General features: G+C 42.6%; 1 protein-coding gene across 1 annotated transcript; it reads left to right on the top strand.

Annotated features, from left to right (window-relative positions):
- Positions 1–2,080: 2,080 nt before the first annotated feature.
- clcnk (chloride channel K) lies at positions 2,081–17,326 on the top strand. Its single transcript, XM_068751781.1, has 19 exons — positions 2,081–2,246; positions 2,977–3,129; positions 3,196–3,324; positions 4,911–5,050; positions 5,153–5,233; positions 5,951–6,026; positions 6,394–6,519; positions 7,603–7,687; positions 7,984–8,085; positions 8,295–8,379; positions 11,834–11,980; positions 12,500–12,569; positions 12,728–12,835; positions 13,361–13,577; positions 14,163–14,296; positions 14,705–14,775; positions 15,175–15,255; positions 15,885–15,971; positions 17,288–17,326. The coding sequence occupies exons 1-19, from the start codon at positions 2,081–2,083 to the stop codon at positions 17,324–17,326; spliced, it is 2,097 nt and encodes a 698-aa protein (XP_068607882.1).
- Positions 17,327–18,720: the final 1,394 nt, after the last annotated feature.

Here is an 18,720-nt window from a genome sequence, read left to right as displayed (position 1 = left end):
AGACAGAACTTAGGTGTTCAGAATTTGTGATGTTTTTTAGATTTTAGATTGGGGGGTGACGGGGCACATGAAAGGCCTATAGGCACAATGTTTTCTTGTCATTTCTGTTTGGATGTTTGCAATGATAAGAAGCTCTGAAGAATAACAGCCTTTAAAACTCGGTTCTCCTGTAATGGCGACAAAGACAGAACAGTGGAGGAAAGGAGCGTATCAGTCGATACGATGCGGCTGTCACTGATTAGACTGGTGACATTGAGTCACATGTTTGTGTGCGCATTCATGGCTGGCCGAATAATACCATCCCCCACACACACACACCTACACGCACACACACACACACCTACACACTCACACACACTGCTCCGGCTGTGTTGTGTTCTTCAGCTGTTACATAATGTCGTAGAGAAGGGAACAGCCTGTGGCTGATCTGGAAGGTCATCGCACAGCCAATGACTTATTTCCAGAAATACGCAATGAGGTCATTATGCAAACGTGGTTATCCAGATATTCATGAAAAACAACAACCACCCAAGACTGTCTCCACTGACCTTCATAGGGAAAGCGCCATCTAGTGGAAGACTCGCAAAGGGTTTCATTTACATACACGATTTACATACGATTTGAACACAAAAGCATGATCTGTGTCGGAATCTGGACAACTTCTGGTGAGCTCACAATCAGCGTGTTTTATTTTGAAAGTCTGAGCAGATTCAAGATGACAGCCCCTTAAACTGGTGCAAGATGGGTAGCTATGGATCAGCGGTGGGAGATGGATGGATGGATGGAGGGATGGATGGATGGAGGGATGAGTTGGGAAACTAGAGCGCCACATTGAAGATGAGGGCCGGTGGAAGTAAGAACTTATTTCATATTCTTATTAATTTAAAAAGCCTTGCATAATTGGATTTCCCCATTATCTGCTTGAGGAGAAACTTATCAGGCAGCAATGGTGTGCTGTTCCCATGGCAACAAGTCTCTTACACAGCCTTAGGATTTACTTTTATTTAGTTTGCTTATTAACCCTAGGAGCGAGTGACTATTTTTGATCATTTGAGTTTCTACATGCAGTTGAATGGCTATAAAGGGTTAAAGGCTAAAGGGAGGCATAGAAAATAATTGATCAGGCAACTCTTACCTCAAATTTGTTTTCCTACAAGTTCTAAGGGAATTAGAGGTTTAAAATAATCTGTGACACCAATCTAGCGTAATGACGGTCATATAGCAATGATGTGTGCTCATATTCATGCCAGTTATAAAATGTTCATCTCAATATTTGGCAGGTTCATTGATAAATGACTGATACTAAATGTTCAATTATTCTACAAATCTGTAATTTTGTATAAAGGTGACCCTGAAATATCAAAATGTTGTCTTCACACTCAGAAAGTAACTTTGGAGTGTGTGTGTGCTTGTAAACGCATCCTCTGTGTGATAAATGACATGTTCCGGTAATTGAATATTTGCAGCTGCAGCAAGACGAGTCAAACGCTGTCACGCCACAGACTGACATCGTCTGTTCTAATGGGAATTATTTATCCTCGCTTATCTTTTCCACTTTGTTTCTCCTTTCTGCAAAAATATCCTGAAAGATCTAAAATATTATGACGCATCAAAGCATCTTCTTGATCATGATAGAATGTCTTGTACTGATAATATATTTGTCAAGCAAATGTATTAGCAGCTGTTATGAGCCACGTTTGCAGTCATGAGATTATGCAAGAATAACTATTATCTGGAGTTGCAACTGCCAGAAGTCAAATTAAAAAAAGTCTCTCACACAGTATCACACAATCAAGACATGAAGGGCACTTCAATGCCCCCCCCCCCCCCCCCATGGAGTTAATATTAGCTACCTATCCAAGCATGACTGGACCATTCCTTCTACAATAAAAGTCTCAACAGAGGTCAATCGTGTCGCTGAAGCACAGCACGCAATCTCCGTACAGGTCGCAGCTACAGGGTGAGTTTACCTGCTTCTGTTTGTGTTTTTGCAGTAGCTATAGCGATAAGGTATAATCTCATTATCGTCATTAAGTCTTTGATTGTGACTGTTTTAAATCACAAAACTCTCAAAGACGAAATGAAGAGACTGGACGAGGCTCCTGGGAGGGAAACCATCAGACGGAACGGCAACCTTGAGGAGGAAAATCAATCAGAGACATCCCATAATACCAGCCTGCTCATTGATCCGCTCAAACCATGCCGACAGACTCGTGCAAATGTCAAAGGTCAGACTGAAGAGAGAAATCCTCAGAATGTGGTTAATGCTGATCGATACGTTGAAACCAGTCATGCATCCGATATCAAGAAGTTATCGATGATTGTTGAGTTCATGAGGATTTAATCACGAATGGTGCCAGCATCGTCTCCGTTTGGTGTCAACGGGAGACAGTGCTGGACCGTTCCTTATGAAGGTTTTCCTTTCCTGTGTTCTACTACTATTTAATATGAACACAATGCTTCTAATTCTTTTCCACCCCATAAAACCTGAGAGACCACGCCTGGGGCTTTGCATAGCCTCAGCCTCCAATGAGCCTTCATGTGAGGCTGGAAAACAAGTTCTGTATATATATATATTTTTTTTGGAGGGGGGGGTACCCATAGGTCGGTACCTATGAGGATATCAAAGCTGAAAAATAAACGGAATCCATTTATTGCATTTCAATATTTGCTTATGATCCAGTTACCTTAAATTATGGTTCCAGGGTTATGAGTTTGATACTCGGTAAGGCTTCGTTTAATGAAGCGCACCGTGGGCACTGGTCACCATGTCTGCCAGAAGCTGAGGACCCCTCTGGTCCTCTATTTGGTCTGTAACCTCGGACTCCGGCTCCTTCTCATATAGGATTCCAGAAACACGGATGAATGATTACTCTGAATTCCCTATTGCTCTTCTCTTTGGGACTCTGTGAATAGATTTCTGTGTCTATTGTAGTCGTCTTTGCTGGAGCTCTGGCTCTGTTGTGGCACGTGAACCTGCATGTGCTCTGTCTGCAGCGTTCCTGTTGAAGCTGAGGTCTTGGATGGAAGCAGTGTGTGGCATGGAGTGGTATGGATACGCTGTTCTGGGAATGCTGACTGCCATCCTCAGCTTCCTGATAGACCTCAGCGTGACAAAACTGCAGCGAGGTATGCACACACACACACACACACACACACACGCACACAGTGTAACTGTTCCCTCTCCTGCTGCAGCTCACCAGTGGCTTTATATGAAGCTGGAGGGCAACAGCCTGCTGCAGTTCTTCTGTTGGACCCTTTACCCAGCATGCCTCTGTGCGGTTGCATCGTCCTTCTCCCACAACATCTGTCCCTTCTCCACAGGTCTGTCCAACAACAGTCAGAAAGTACAGCAATCATTTTAATACATGTTTAGATTGGTTTAAGGCAAAATGCTAATTTCTTTCATAATAATTGCTGTCACCTCCCTTTCCCTGTCTGAACTCCGACTGAATTATTCAACTAATAACTAACATTTACCTCGAGAGCTGACATTTAATGCTGAAAGATTGCACTCACATGACATGAACAGGAAGGTGGCTCAAATTGAATGTTAATGTTGTTGTTGCTGTTTTAGCTGAGGAATGTGTGACTGCTTATAATTGTTATATTAACTTAACAGGCGAGCTCAGTGTTGTGGTGCAATAATCTATGGGCTTGTTGTTTGTTACTTTTATTGCAGCATTTGAATGTTCAACGACATGTGTCCGATGGAGACGGAGCGTTTCTGTCTGAAGTGGAAATGTAAAGTGTGTCGTGTTTTAAACTGTCAGCCCATTTATGCCGTTTGGAGGAAAAATATATAAATTTGAGCATCCCATAATTGCTACAGTTATAAAGAACTCAGAGCTGTAAGAAATACGACCAGAAATGATCTTCCTTAGAATGTGCAGCAGTCAGGTTTGCATAAATTGCCTTATTTTACACCACTCAAGCACAAACTGATGGGCCATTTTTCCAAAGGAGAGAAACGACCATACTGACATTATTATGCATGAAAACAGGCTAAGCGCTGGACAAAGACGGTAATATTCTCGCGCCTGTGAGCTTCGTTGTCATCAAGCAGGCGCCCAGCAGATTTGATAAAGATGAGGTGAAGATCTCGAGATCTGTCTTTTGTCTTGATTTGTAATTGATGTCGTTCAGAAACATTTATCTTTCCTATTTAAATTAAATTGCAATGAAAAAAAAAAAGTCAGCGTGATGTTATCTGTCAGATTCAGCGAGTGCATGAAAAGTCAACTATCTGTTGAAACATCCTAACGGAAGGACGTAATGCTGATTTACGCTGCTGTTGAAGATACAGCCTGATGGGGTGTGATGATACATCGATGGTAAAGAGACATTTTAACAGCATTTCTTTCATCTGAACCCGTTTACTCCGACATTACTGCTCGAGGCTGTCCTGCAGGGTGAAGTAAAACAGCGGTTTATATCCAAAGCCATCCACTGCATTTCTATGTTATTCACACATCAAGTACAATCTGAACTGCAGTACAGTATATCTTCATATAGAAATCCTGAGCCTGAGAGGGCCTTCACCTCCATGAGCCCTTCTGCCCCCCAGCACCCTTGCCCTCCTGCCCCAATCGGCTTTATGGTGGTGTGTTTATGAGCTCGTCCCTTAAACTTATCTGCGTGTCATTGTTTCGTACCCTCTTGGTGATGCTGCTCTCTCTCTGAATGTAAATCTGACATGTTTTCTGACATCTGGCATGTTGTTTTTCTAATGAAGTTCCCTAATGAAGCATTCGGTAGTGCCCGGCCTGTATTTATACCGACATCATCTTCACTTTACCCTCTATTCTAAAATCATTCATTTAGAATGCTGTGCTTCATAAAGCTATTGATTATGTGAGCACACCCAGGTCTTTTGAAACATCTTTACGAGTTGTTCAATTTCTCCCCAGGCTCCGGGATACCCGAGGTGAGAACCATGCTGGCCGGTATAGAAATGCCGCTTTACTTATCTCTCACCAACATGTTTACTAAGTTCATGGGTGTTATCTGCACACTGGCAGCAGGCAGTACCGTTTTCCTGGGCAAAGTGGTGAGACATCGCAGTAATACATGCACATTTATAATGTTCTGCTGGAGGCTGACTGTTCTGTTTCATTATGAATGATACAAAATGGCTCTGCATGTGCCAAAGGGGCCGTTTGTCCATCTCTCCACCATGATTGGAGCGTACCTGAGCAACTTGTGCCGTCTTATTAAAGAAGGCGACGATAAGGTACGGCACTAACTTAATTCATAGTGAAGAGTTGAGCCACTTCATCCACCTTTTTGGTTACATAAAACGTTTTCAAGCAGAACTGCTCAATAGGTTCTTAATGGTAATTGAGTGTTCTACACACATTTTCTAACCAGCTAGCTAGTCAGATTACTAGTTCTTTAATGATTTATGTTTTATAAGTATCAGTATTCCACTGTGAAAATACTCGGCTGCAAGCAAAAGGTCTGCTTTTATTATGCATATAAATATGCCCCCCAAAAATCATTTTACTGTCATGCATAATGCTTTTGGATTAATATTACTGCTGCATTAATGCCTAATGTATATTTTACATCATTAGTCTTTTTAGGGTAGTGCTAATGATTTTAATTACTCCTCAGAACAATCAGGCTCAGATTTATGACAATGTGTTTTTTTCCAGCTAATCCAAGAATGTTTTTAAATTGTTTATTTAAATACAATTTAAATAATTAATTTGATATTTAGAGCAATATTAGACTAATTTGAAGACGTGGCCTGAAAGGGCGTGAGCGTAACCTGTAAACGGTGGTGGAATAAAAGTAAACAGTACAGTGAAGCATGAGGCCCTCTAAGATGTACAAAGGCAGGTCTTTATTAAAATGACTCACTATTCTGGTGATGTTCTAGCAGTGCGTGTGCAACAGCATGAATGTAACTGTAAAGGTCGCTTTATTTACCACGTCTCTTGTGTAGGAAAGAGTTGCAGGAGACATGCGGGTTGCAGCTGCAGCAGTGGGCGTCGCCAGCTGCTTCGGAGCCCCCATCAGCGGTGAGTTAAGCAGAAGCATCAGGACTCCATGATTCACTATCATCTGCAGAATCTCTATCCATCCTTCCCTCACAATGAATTATTTTATGCAACCTTGTTCCTCCTCTGTTCTGTTGTGTTCATCCGTTTCTCACCATCTTCCTCCATAATTCATTGATCTCTCATCTCACTCTTCATTTTGCAACATTACTATTATTATTATTATTATTAGCATTATTATAAACTATATAAATGTGACACTCGCATATGTTGACATTTTCCTTTTAGTCACAAACGATGTCGTGTTTGCTTCACATCTACTGCTGTTCTCTCTCCTTCCTCACCTTCATGTCTGTGTTTGCCCCCTTGCCCCCCACCTGCCCTTCAGGTGTTGTGTTCAGTGTGGAGGTGATGTGTTCGCACTTTGCCCTGAGGCATTACTGCCCCTGTTTCTTCTCAGCTGCCTGTGGGGCCCTGATGTTCCACTTGTTCTATGTGTTCAGTGGAGACAGAGGTAAAATGACGATCAGCATCGCTCCCCGATGGTTAACAAGGGGATGGTTCATTTAACATTGTTGTCCACATACGTTTGGCTATGTGGTGTGAGTGTGGGAGGGCGGTTTTAATTTGCATATGGGCACAAATCATGTTAATTTAAGCATTTTTGTATTGATAAATTCATTCTGATAAATAGTTTTTGTCCACATTTCAAGAAACCTTCTACACAGGACAACCAAGTACAGCACTGTTGCCTTTTGCTATTAAGAACATTTAATGATTGCTGGGTTGTTGTTGGAACTTGTAACCATGGAAATAAAAAAAGGAGTGGGAGGAAGTAAAAAAAACTTCTTATATCCCACCCCTTACTCTCTCAGAATTATGCAAACATAACATTACATCGTGCAATTCAGTAACCAAAACACATTATGTAACTATAAATCAATAATGTGAAGCAGTAAAATTCAAACATATTAATTAAAGTTATATTGACCCCTCCCTCACTGGGTATCTCCCATCTCTATTTGGAAAGTTTTTGTATATTCATTGGCAACATGTTTTTACTAGCCTTATACATAATTTGAACTCTGTGTCAGTTGAGGGTCTCCAATGCATTACTCAAACACTGTTTAATATTATCTCCCATGTACTGGAGAGCCTACTAATAGTATGTGAGTATAAAGCATTTTATTATAGAAAACTGAACTCACATATGCGAAGAACAATAATTATCAATGATTTATCTTTCATGAAATGCACCTGTTAAGGGATCCTGATTGTTTCCTGTTTGTTTTCTTATGATAAGATCACAAGCGCTGACACAATAACTAATTATTTTAAAGGTACTCTAAAGGTTTACTTGATTTTTACACTGTGCATAGCCTGTTTAATGTCATTGCATCACCGTGTGTAATGACAATAAAGTGCTATTCTATTCTATTCTATTCTAATGCAATGCTTGTTTACATGTTTACATGATATGATAGCGACAGGGAGGGCAGAAAACATGTCAGCCGTGACTTTCAATAAAGTCCCAGTGCCATAAGGTTTATGAGAGACACTGAAGGGATGACTCCAGTTTCTGTGTGACCGTCCACAGAGACTCTTCAGGCCCTGTTCAGCACTAATTTCTCCACAGCGTTACCTTTCCACCCACTAGAGATTCTGCTGTTTGCTTTGCTGGGGTAAGTTTATTTTTGACATCATCTCCCCAGTCTGGCTATTTGTTGTTGTTTTTATCTTGAACGCTCACGTTGCTGCTCGTGTCGGTAACAACGTGTGATATGAGCGCCGGCGACGAGTTTTGCTGCATCTCCTATTCTAATCATCATACAGAGATGTTTTTAATCGTACCAATGATTTCCTAGCCTCTTCTTCCTCTCCATCAATCACGGCTAACGACTTCCTGCAGTCTGTTCTTATATGTCTTAAAATAAGCCTTGCCTGTCTTCACTGGAATCGTCTTTCTGTGCGGTAACAGGCTTCTGAGTGGAGCTGCGAGCTGCTGCTTTCTCGTCTGCCATCGGTGGATCCTGTGTTTCACCAAAACAAACTGCTTCTTCATCAAGATGCTGGCAGCAGAGTGGGAGATCTTGTGCTACACATATTTGATTTCTCATTTAAAGGATGCTCAAGTAGAAGTACTCAAGTACTTTTGTTAATTCAGATGAGGTCATGCAGCGCACTGAGACAATTAATACTTATTACAATTAATAGCATGTTTCAATCACAAAAGCAACTAGTACCAATATGACAATGAAATATTGTATTTATATGAGTACTTCTGTGCAGGAAGGGTCTATACTCTGGCATGGTGGCCTTCATCCTGGCATGCCTGACGTTTCCCGATTCTGCGGGTCAGTACATGGCCTCTAAGGTAGGAGCAAACAAGAGTTAAAGGCAGAGTCAATAATGTTTCTGAATGATTCTAAATAATTGATTTGAATAATTGTAGCCATATAACAAGCGGAAAGCTGCACTCGTTTTTGAACGGATTGTAATTACACATATTTTAGTCGTGTTTAAATAAAGCTTTGCAGCGAGATCAGCAATAATTTCACATTTAGTTGTGTTGCAGCTGTGAAGTGCAGCCCTAATGTTGCTTTGGTCCACCACAGATTACACCTTTAAACAATTTAAAGTCTCGAGCGGCTCTTTATTGTTCTTATTGAATAAATGTCAAAGAAAAACAACAAACAAAGCCATCGCCTGCCTCCGAGAGCGTGAATGTCGGAAAACTGTTCAAAACACGTCGCCGAGCCAAACCGGTTTGCAGTAATCCACTTATACGTTAGGAGGAAGACAATTTGTACGTGCATGTGTGTGTGTGTGTGTGTGATGTTGTAAGGTTTGACAGGTGTGTAACGGAGAGACAACATGTTGTTGTCCAACGGTGAAAGTAGATTTAACGTCACATTACAACAACAAAATAACAACAACAACAACAATAATAATTAAAGCCGCAAGCGGCGTTGTAGGCCCTCGCCGGCCGACAGGCCGTTGAGCTGACCCGCCGACGCACGTCGCTTTTGTCCTGAGTGTTTAGATTTGAGCTGCATTAGTAGCTCATAGTTTAGTCAAATCGTTATTTGGATTATATGGCCATCTGCCGTCAGGAGTTTTGAAGTTTCAATCCAATATGGCCGCCTTCCTGTGTGTCTGGGGGCGTGGCCATAATATATATATTTTTTGCCCTGACATGACGCATGTCTGTACCGAATTTCGTGCTCAAAAATATGTTGGCCAACACTGCCACCTAGCTCCAGATAGGAGAACAGCTGCAATACAGAGAAAATACCTGTAACGGTCTCATCAGGCCGCAAGGCTGAGACTCCTGGGGAATATTACTTTTGTAGAATATATGTCAATATATGAATGGGAAAAAAATACTGAAACATATTTCATCAGTGTTTGTATTGAACTAGTCATTAACGGAGAAAATCAGAACAACTCTAATGAGGTAAATTACAACTTTCAACTGCTTTGAAGTTTCAGTTCCTTAAAGACTATTCTAACCATCTAGGTTTCAAAACTTTGTGTCTACTGACGGGGAAAAATATTTTTTAACCTGTATGTAAGTTGCATTGTAGCCATCAGCTACCTTATTAAGGAAAGGAGAAAATAGAGTAAATTATCAATATTTTTTATTCGATTTTATTAGATTCAGTCACCAGGAAGGAACCCTGAACCAGGGTTCCTCCCTGGTGACTGGGGGGAGTCTGCTGAAGTGGCTGGGGCAGACTCCCCCTTGTCACCAGAGAGGAACCCTGAACCAGGGTTCCTCTCTGGTGACTGGTGGGAGTCTGCTGAAGTGGCTGGGGCAGGAAGGAACTCTGAACCAGGGTTCCTCTCTGGTGACTGGGGGGAGTCTGCTGAAGTGGCTGGGGCAGACTCCCCCTTTTCTTTTTCTTCTGCTGGGGCAGAGACTCCTGGCGTGACAAGCCAAATGAAGATGACTGGCCTGGAGACTCATATGCTTGCCACCCATCCCCCGTACGGATTATTGCAAATGATGACAGACTGAAGTCATCACCATTTATAGAAACTCCTTGGAAGTGATTTGTGCCTCTCGTCCAAGTTGGTCACAATTCAGTCACTAATTTGCTGATTTCTTCTTTCGGCTTTGGAACGGTCGAGCCCACCAGCGCTTTGTCTTTTTCTTTTTCTTCTGTGACTGGATGTCATCCTGTTTCAGGAACTCCTCATTTCTTTGCGCCTCCTCGCGCATTTGAGCTAGCTCCTCATTTCTTTGCGCCTCCTCGCGCCTTTGAGCTAGCTCCTCCTCATTTCTTTGCGCCTCCTCGCGCCTTTGAGCTAGCTCCTCCTCATTTCTTTGCGCCTCCTCGCGCATTTGAGCTAGCTCCTCCTCATTTCTTTGCGCCTCCTCGCGCATTTGAGCTAGCTCCTCCTCATTTCTTTGCGCCTCCTCGCGCCTTTGAGCTAGCTCCTCCTCATTTCTTTGCGCCTCCTCGCGCCTTTGAGCTAGCTCCTCCTGCTTGGTGAGCATCTCTTTGTAATGATCCTTCTCCTTGTTGGCGAGGATCTCTTTGAAATGCTCCTCCTGCTTGGCGAGCTGCGAGCTGCTGACCTTCTCCGCCTGCTCAGAAGCCTCCAGCAGCTGCCTGTGCTTAATCTGCAGCTCATCCATGGCCAGCATGACTTTTTTGTATTTGTTTTTGATGTCACTGAGCTCGTTTTCAATCGTGGCCTTTGACTTCTTTTCTACCTTCTCTGATGGTGAAAGAAGAGTTTTGGTCCTCCGATTCTTAACTTCTGGCTTGTGGGGCCCTTGGGTGCCTTTGTTGAAGAGAGGGGATCTCTTCTTTTCCTTTTCTGCTTGTTTGCAGATCGGTTCAATAGTTTTAGGACAGATACGCTTTTTAAGGTCCAATGTATCTTCCAGCATGAACCGGATTCTGTTTGAGGTTTTCCTCTCTGTGATGATATTGTTGATTGAGTCGAAGTAATGATCAATTTGCAGTTTGTCACTGTCAATGTGCAGGGTTTCTGCAGTCACTGAGAGCAGCTTGCAGAGACACTCTAAAGACACCTCATCACAATTATTGAGTAGTTCACAAGCACATTTGTGAATGACTTTGGCTGCCAATATTTGAACATTGAAGAGTTCACCAATAAATCGTATGTGTTTGTGTGTGTCTGTATGTGTGTTGTTTAGTGTCAGGGTGTGTGCTGTTGAGTGTTGTGTGTGTGGGCGTGGGTGTGTTGGTCGCCCGTCTGTGGGATCTGTGGGGTGTGTTGGTCGCCCGTCTGTGGGGGCACACAGACATAATTGTATGATCTAAAATAGTAAAATATAGTAACTAATCAAGTAACTGATTATTGTATTGTAGAACAATGAGGAACCGGTTGAGGTGAGTGAGATTATATTCATGCTTTTATTTGCTAGGGGTTGTATAGGAAGTAAGTAACATTTTTTTTGTTTATTTGTTGAACTCAAATGTTTCAATTCATCAAATAAATTTGCATATTACCCACAAAAGCCGGAGTAAATACAAAATGGCAATTATAAATGGTGATTTCATATATTAAGTTGAAAAATAGCATTCCAAAACTACCTGGCACCATGCGAAAAAGTAATCCCCCCCCCCCCCTTGTCAAATCATGAATTAGCTGTGTTAGCTGTGATTGGCCACATTCTCACTCGTAATGCTCGGCCTGTTTGCTGTGAAAGGACAAAGACAAAGATAAAAGACCTCGAGATGCGGGGCGTCGTATCACCATCGAAAGAAATACAAGGACGGATTAGGAACAAAATGACTGACATCTATTGGTCTGTAATTATACTCTGAATCATAAATTCTCTGTGACAGCTCACTGTGAAGCAGCTCCTCAGCTCCTTATTGGACAGCAGCCAGTGGAGTCCTCCATCCCACAATGCCTCTGTTCAGTCACTACTGGAATGGAGTTCACCGGGGAGTCCTGTCTACTTTTCTCTGGTTGTCTTTCTGCTCATGAAGGTGCAAATAATAAATAATAATAAAAAATAAATAATAAAAAAACACGACAATTTAGGAGTCTCTGTATCAGCACTGATCAGCGCCAGTAATGAGATTCAGAGCTCATTCTTGTTTCTAAGTCCACTGTGGCCCTCGGCTAGCTGACCTCCACGTGCTGCAGACTGTTAAACACTTCTGTCTGACTCATCCCACGCTCACGCATTGCAGCGCTGCAGGTTGAAGGGCAGATAGTTAGAAAGCTCAGCACCAATCCGGAACCGTCAGCCGCATGTTGGCTATTCTCATTTACACGGCGATGGAAAATTGCAGCAGCATTTCTTCTTGGATTAAACTTTTTGGATCCACTGTGAAGTGTCTAGTGCCTGAACGCCCGTGAGATAATCCTTCTCACAGCATCTGCTCAGTGAGAATCTCTCGTTGCAACACATCTTCCTACAAATACTAAATGCAAATTCAGCGTGTTCAGAGCTAAGCGCTGTCCCGGTGCGTTAATCTGTGCTTCTGTTGGTTGTTTCCGAGATGTGGATGTTCATCCTCGTCTGCACCCTGCCTCTGCCGGCTGGATACTTCATGCAGATGTTTGTCTACGGTGAGTGAAGGGAACAAGCATAAGATAATAAAGTGTTTTTTTTTTTTTTGCAGAATGCCTGAAGGGCACGCCAATATGAGGAAGCTGTCTTCTGCATTGTCTACCAGCATAATAGAAAAACCCTGAGGTACACTTAAATAGGAATTTCTATTTTCTAGGTGCAGCTTTGGGTCGTTTGCTCGGAGACGGAGTAGCACACATGTCCACGGGAGGGACCTCAGGCCAGCGGTGGTCGTCTATAAATCCCGGGGGCTACGCACTTGCTGGTTGGAAAACATGATCAATGACTCATTTGTGCTGAAGTGATGTATGAAGGTGCAATCAATTTTATGAGCTGCTTCCCAGTCACACTTTACATTATAACAGTTACATGATTATATTATTATTAGAATACCTCCATCTCTTACCCTGCGCACCTGCACCATCTCACCTGAGCAGAACAAACCCCGTCAAATGTTAAATGCTAACTTTGATCATCGTATAAACCAATGGAAGATCAATACAAATGCGCTGTTCCATATCATGAAACATACCCTATGAATTGTAATTACATTGAATGCAATTTGAAAAAAGTAGTGCAGAATCTGATCCACATTTTTTTTTTACATTAAATGCATTTAATTGAACTTGGGTTTAAGACATGCACTGTTTATCTTCAAATTATAAATAATAATAATTAATAACAATAAAATGATATACAGAATTTCCAATAAAAGACTGATAAACTACTGAAGATCAAAAACACGTGGGCACCATAAATACCTGTTATTACCTGTTTCCTGATGTGCTAGGCGCAGCAGCCTTCTCGGGGGCGATGACACACTCCGTGTCCCCAGCTCTCCTGGCTGTAGAGTTGACTGGTCAGTTCAGCCATGTTGTTCCCATCCTCCTCGCCACTCTGCTGGCTAACGCCGTGGCTCGCTCTGGACACCGGCCATCGTTCTATGACGCGCTCTCCATCAGCAAGAGACTCCCTCACCTTCCCTCTCTCATGAAGGCCTGCCCATCGTAAGTCGAAACATGTATGCCCCCCCGAGGTCAGTGGTTGACGGCACAGGTTCGAACGCTCTGGGACCGAAATGAAATGAAATCTATATTCATCTGGCCCATAAAGATTTGCTTGCCTCAGATAGATTTGTCCAGATACGGATTTCATCAAATAGGAATACATAATCTATATTTGCATTTTTTAAAAATCTCAATCTAGAATCCGAATGTGGGACCGTTGGGCTCTTGCTTGCCATCGCTCAAGTTCCCCAGTCTTTGGTCGCTCCTGTCCAAACTTTATTGAGACCTGTCAGAGTAAGGCTATGTGTTATAGAATCGATGCTGCTGATCAGACACAACTTTAGTTTTCAATTAAAATGAGTGTCAAAAAAGATCCGATTTTATTTTATGAATGTTTTATAGAGAGTCCCAACATCCATTCATTGGGTGAATCCTTACAAGCCAAAAATAGCTTCAAAAGGAACTCGTGGCCTTTTTTTTGCTGAATCACTCCCTTTATTATGAAGCTAAATAAGTTGGGATTTGTGATTCTGTTTAATCACCGCTCCGGTTCTCCACGTATTACGCAGCCCATCTCTTTCACAGGCTTGGCTCTATATCAGTTGGACCACTTTTGGGAGTGAAACCAGTCCAGCTTCAGAAAGCAGCTGGGCCGGTGGAGGTTCAGCACGCGGTCAACACCTGTATCAGAACTCAAATCCCTGTGGTGGACTCACACGGTGGGCCGGCAAAAGAGATTTATAGCAATTTTATTCCAGATTGTTTTTCATATGTTCACATGTTTCTGTCAGCCAATTATCCAAATATATTTAAAAAATATGGAATAGCAGGATTCTTAAGAATAAGCTTGATCTGTGCCTGTCAGACACAATTACGGTGCCACATTGGCCCTCTTTACAGAAAACCTTCAAATGATGAGGGAAATGATTGCAAGCTGCAGCAACTCTGCAGTGTGAGAGCCCCTTGATAAGGAGTTAATAATTGTGAGAACATATTCATCAAACCAGCTGAACATTGCAGCTGCAATCACATGGCTGATTTAATGCTCACAGCCCACTGGAGAAGCTGCACACACTCGAAACTGCACCAATCAGAATATTGATTTCTTTTCTTCTCTTCTGTTAAAGATTCCCAGATTTTGCTGGGGGCCGTTCTCCGATCGGATCTGCTGATGTACTTGTGCCGCAGTAAGACAGAGGTAAATGGTGGGAAGAGCCACAGAAAGCTGCAGGAGAAAGCAGGGGGAGGGAAACGTCTGATAATGAGCACAAAACCGCTGCAGAAAGAGGAGGAGAGCTGGATGTAGGGTCTGCTTTATGTAGAAGCGGAATGCATGACAGATCAAATTCATTTTAAAGCATTAGCTAGCAGGATAGCACTAATGAATTATAATAGAGCTTATCAAAAATGACACATTTATGGGATTATAGCTACAGCCAAGGCTGCCGGACATACAATCGAGTTATTCTCAGGCAAACAAACAAAACAAAAACAGCTGAGAATCACAGTTCTAAAAAAAAAAAAAGAACCCTGCTGCACATCAGCCATCCATCTAGCAGACAACGCATGTAAATATGAACCTTTCTTTGCTGTGTAGGCTCTGGATAAACGTATGGGTGAGGTCTGCCCCATTTACCCATCCTCTGTTCTGTTGTCACCTCACAGCACCATTCTGGAGGTAAGATACTTTCAGGAAATTCCAGTAATATAGCTTCACTGAAAACACCAGTGCTTTGGGTACTACTTAGGGTCTCCTTTCAGAAATGAAGACGAGACGATTGCTTACATCAGTAAAGGGGCGGAGGCAGCGAGGCGAGTTTATCATTTGAGATGTAGAAAAGATGGTGCAGAAACACATCCATGTGAACATCTTGAATGAATGATGGACATACATGTAATATTTTGATCTGCTATTATGGTCTAGATTAGAATACTGTGATACTCAGTCATACACAAACTGCTCCACATCAGGCAGGAGCTCCGCTACCAGCGTGTAAAAATGTAGTGGAGCATTTAGAAGAAGAGCCTCCGCTGCACGTTTCCCTCCGGAGATGAGAGAAAATAAGAACACAGAAAAAATCAAAAAGTATTGGAAACAAGCAAATGGATACAGATAAACTATTTGCCATAAAGTTTGCCTTATCAATTGAAATGGGGATGGTACTGTATATCATTATTGGCAATTTAATTTTGGCCAAAAAATATCAGGTATTGTAACTTTGATGACGCGTGTCTAAATCTCAAAGCGAAGGAGCTCATCCTCCTCCTCCTGAATCCTCCCACTCCGTCTTCTCCGTGTTCTCTCAGGTCCACAGCATCCTGAGTGTGGCGGGAACCCAGGCGCTGTTTGTGGCAGACAAGGGGAAGCTTGTTGGACTCATCACGTGGCCAGAGGTAATAACCGCATGACGCCTAACACATGCGTTTGCACACACACCAGCGCTCGCGCTTGTAATCTAACAATCACACGGGAAGCTGGATTCTGGGTCTCCTCCACGTGAACTTTGTTAACGAGATTGTTGTCTTAGTTTGCCTTTATTCGGATTATGCAGGACGGAGGAGGCAAAATGACTCTTGATGAATTCAAATGATAGAGGAGCCAAACCTGCTCTAGCTTGCTGCTCCGGAACGTACTACAACACTCCTTCTGGACTCTTTTTCCCATCATGCTATTCGTGTCCCTCCCTCTTTTTCCCATCATGCCATTTGTGTCCCTCCCTCTTAAAGTGACACTTTACAGCACAGGCACAATTCCAGATGTAAAAATAATTATAGAATCTGGATCCAGATCCGGATTGCCGCCATTCTCGGGGACGAGCGAGCCACTGACAGAACCTTGCTTGTGTAAAAAATTCAAGTCGATTAGGTTACTAGTTTTTGAGTTATGCGCTCGGACAGACAAACAAACAGACAAACAGACAGACAAACGCACCCAATTGCAATACCCTCGCTTCCGCTTCAGCGAGGGTAAAAAAACTGCCTTGGCCAAAGTTTCCCCCCAAAAAAACAGCAGAAGACTGTCCCCCCAAACTGGACAGAACTTTTAGAAGCTTTCTCCTCTGACCATTCAAAGCGCTTTTCATTTCATGGCAGCATTCGCTCGTTCACACACACACACACACACACACATTCATACAGCAGAAGCTACCATGCACGCATCAGCTCATGCAGCGTGGAGCCATTCAGTAACGCATCACTCTGAGCAGCCATCGGATCCTCAGGGACACCAGCACCAGCACCAGGCGTCCTGCACCTCACGTCAGTGACTCCCGAAAATTGACAGAATTGTTTGCGTTAAAATAATTACTTTTGTCTGAACCAAATAAAAATGTACCATTATTGTTAAAGATAAGAAGACAAAATGAAAATTATTGATCGATTACTTTAGGTTATCTCTTTGTGGTAAGTCAACATAAATTGCACACTGAATTAACGTGCAGCTTTCAGACTGATTATATTCAACCCATTTGTCAGGCTCCATGGAAAGGCATGGCTGCTCTTTATAATGCCTACCGGTACACATATTGCTTCCTCCGTAGCTCCTGTCCTAATGTCGGCAGCTGCCAGAGGTCGCAGCCTAACAATACGTTTATGGCTTGAGCTGCTGTGACAGATCATCTCTACAGTAATTTCACTGATGAAGACAGGTTGGATTCAACGCAATCTCTTCCCCCTCCTTCCCTTTTGTCTTGTTTTATTTTCTCCTCTAGATGAAGAGAATAATCGAGGACTTGGCCAAAGAAATCTAAGCGGTGCAAGGAAATCCACACATCGCTTGACCCTTTATCGAAACGGACGTGAATCCGTCTCCGCCTGATTAACCGTAACACAATCAAATAATCAAGAATCAAGAAATGTTTATTGTCATTCAGACACTCTCATGCACGAAAGAAAAACAGCACTCAGGTCCCAGCTCAAGGCGCACAACGAACAGTCACCAAAAACAGACACACATTCATTCAACATAAAACTAAATATATACACTAACAGTGATTGCACGATCCCCAATGATATCACTTCTTCATTTCCCCAAACACAACAATGTTTGCATGCACACTAAAGTGGCATTAGATGGAGGCTTCCACGATTAGCATTTATCAGTGCTTATTGCCTTGTCTCCTGTTGTAATTTTCCGGATTCTTTCCACATTATATCACTTGCTACACTTTGTTACTCAGCATTATTAAAAGTGTGTCTACACAGAATAATGTCCAGTGGCGATGGAAACTGAAGCGTGAACCTTGTACCTTGGGCTCTCACCCAACCACACTTCTCCATCAGAGCAATTTGGGTTTGGCTCTGAGTTTTGCAGACATTTGAAGCATCCTCGGGTTGAGCTGTACAAACACCTTGTAGCGTTACAGGTGGATAGTGGCCCGCCTCAAAACGTATTTCACCTCAAGGTTTATTAGGACTTTATAAACCAACAACCAAAAAATGGGAGCAATCACACAAAGGGAGGAAGTCAAGGTCTGAAAGGAGAGATGAGGGATGAGTGCCAAAATAAAACAGGAAGTGGGAGAAACACATAGACAGCAGGCAAAAAACCAAACATAACCTAGCATGATTTCCTGGATGTGACAGTAGGTTCCCAGTCACGAAGAGCGAAAGCGAAGAATCAACTAGACTTGTTTAAAGAATCCAGATGAATCTTTGCTTTTGCTCATCTTGACGTAAACTACCGTAAGCGCTTCTTTTTTTGAAAACACAAGGAAGAAACTGAGCACTAGAAAACTTTGGAAACAGTGGCTTTATGATTTAAGTGCGTCAAACATCTAAGGACATGTTGAAGAGGACAGTCGCTCAAAACTAAAAACCACCTTCCATGTGGTGATTCTCCAGTCGGAGCGCGTCGTACGTTAACGTGGCCTCATCTACATCGACATGTGCGCAGCTGATGAAACTCCAAACTCTTTACTGCCATCTTGTGGCTGAATCGATGACTGATTTATCTTTTGAACTATTCATTCATTCATTCATTCATTTTCTTGAAGACAAGACAATCATTAATCTTCTTGTGTCATTCCGGGTCATGGGTTTACGCTGGAATCGGGCGGCAGCCAGGCACAGTATCTCCATTGATTATTGACCGATATTTAGGGAATTTAACACAGTCATGTAGGGCGGGGGCCTCTATCTCACC

Source organism: Brachionichthys hirsutus, chromosome 2 (assembly GCF_040956055.1).
Source record: "Brachionichthys hirsutus isolate HB-005 chromosome 2, CSIRO-AGI_Bhir_v1, whole genome shotgun sequence".
NCBI classification, from domain to species: Eukaryota; Metazoa; Chordata; class Actinopteri; order Lophiiformes; family Brachionichthyidae; genus Brachionichthys; species Brachionichthys hirsutus.
The sequence above is the reverse complement of the archived record's forward strand: the minus strand, read 5'-3'. Positions and strand labels throughout refer to the sequence as shown.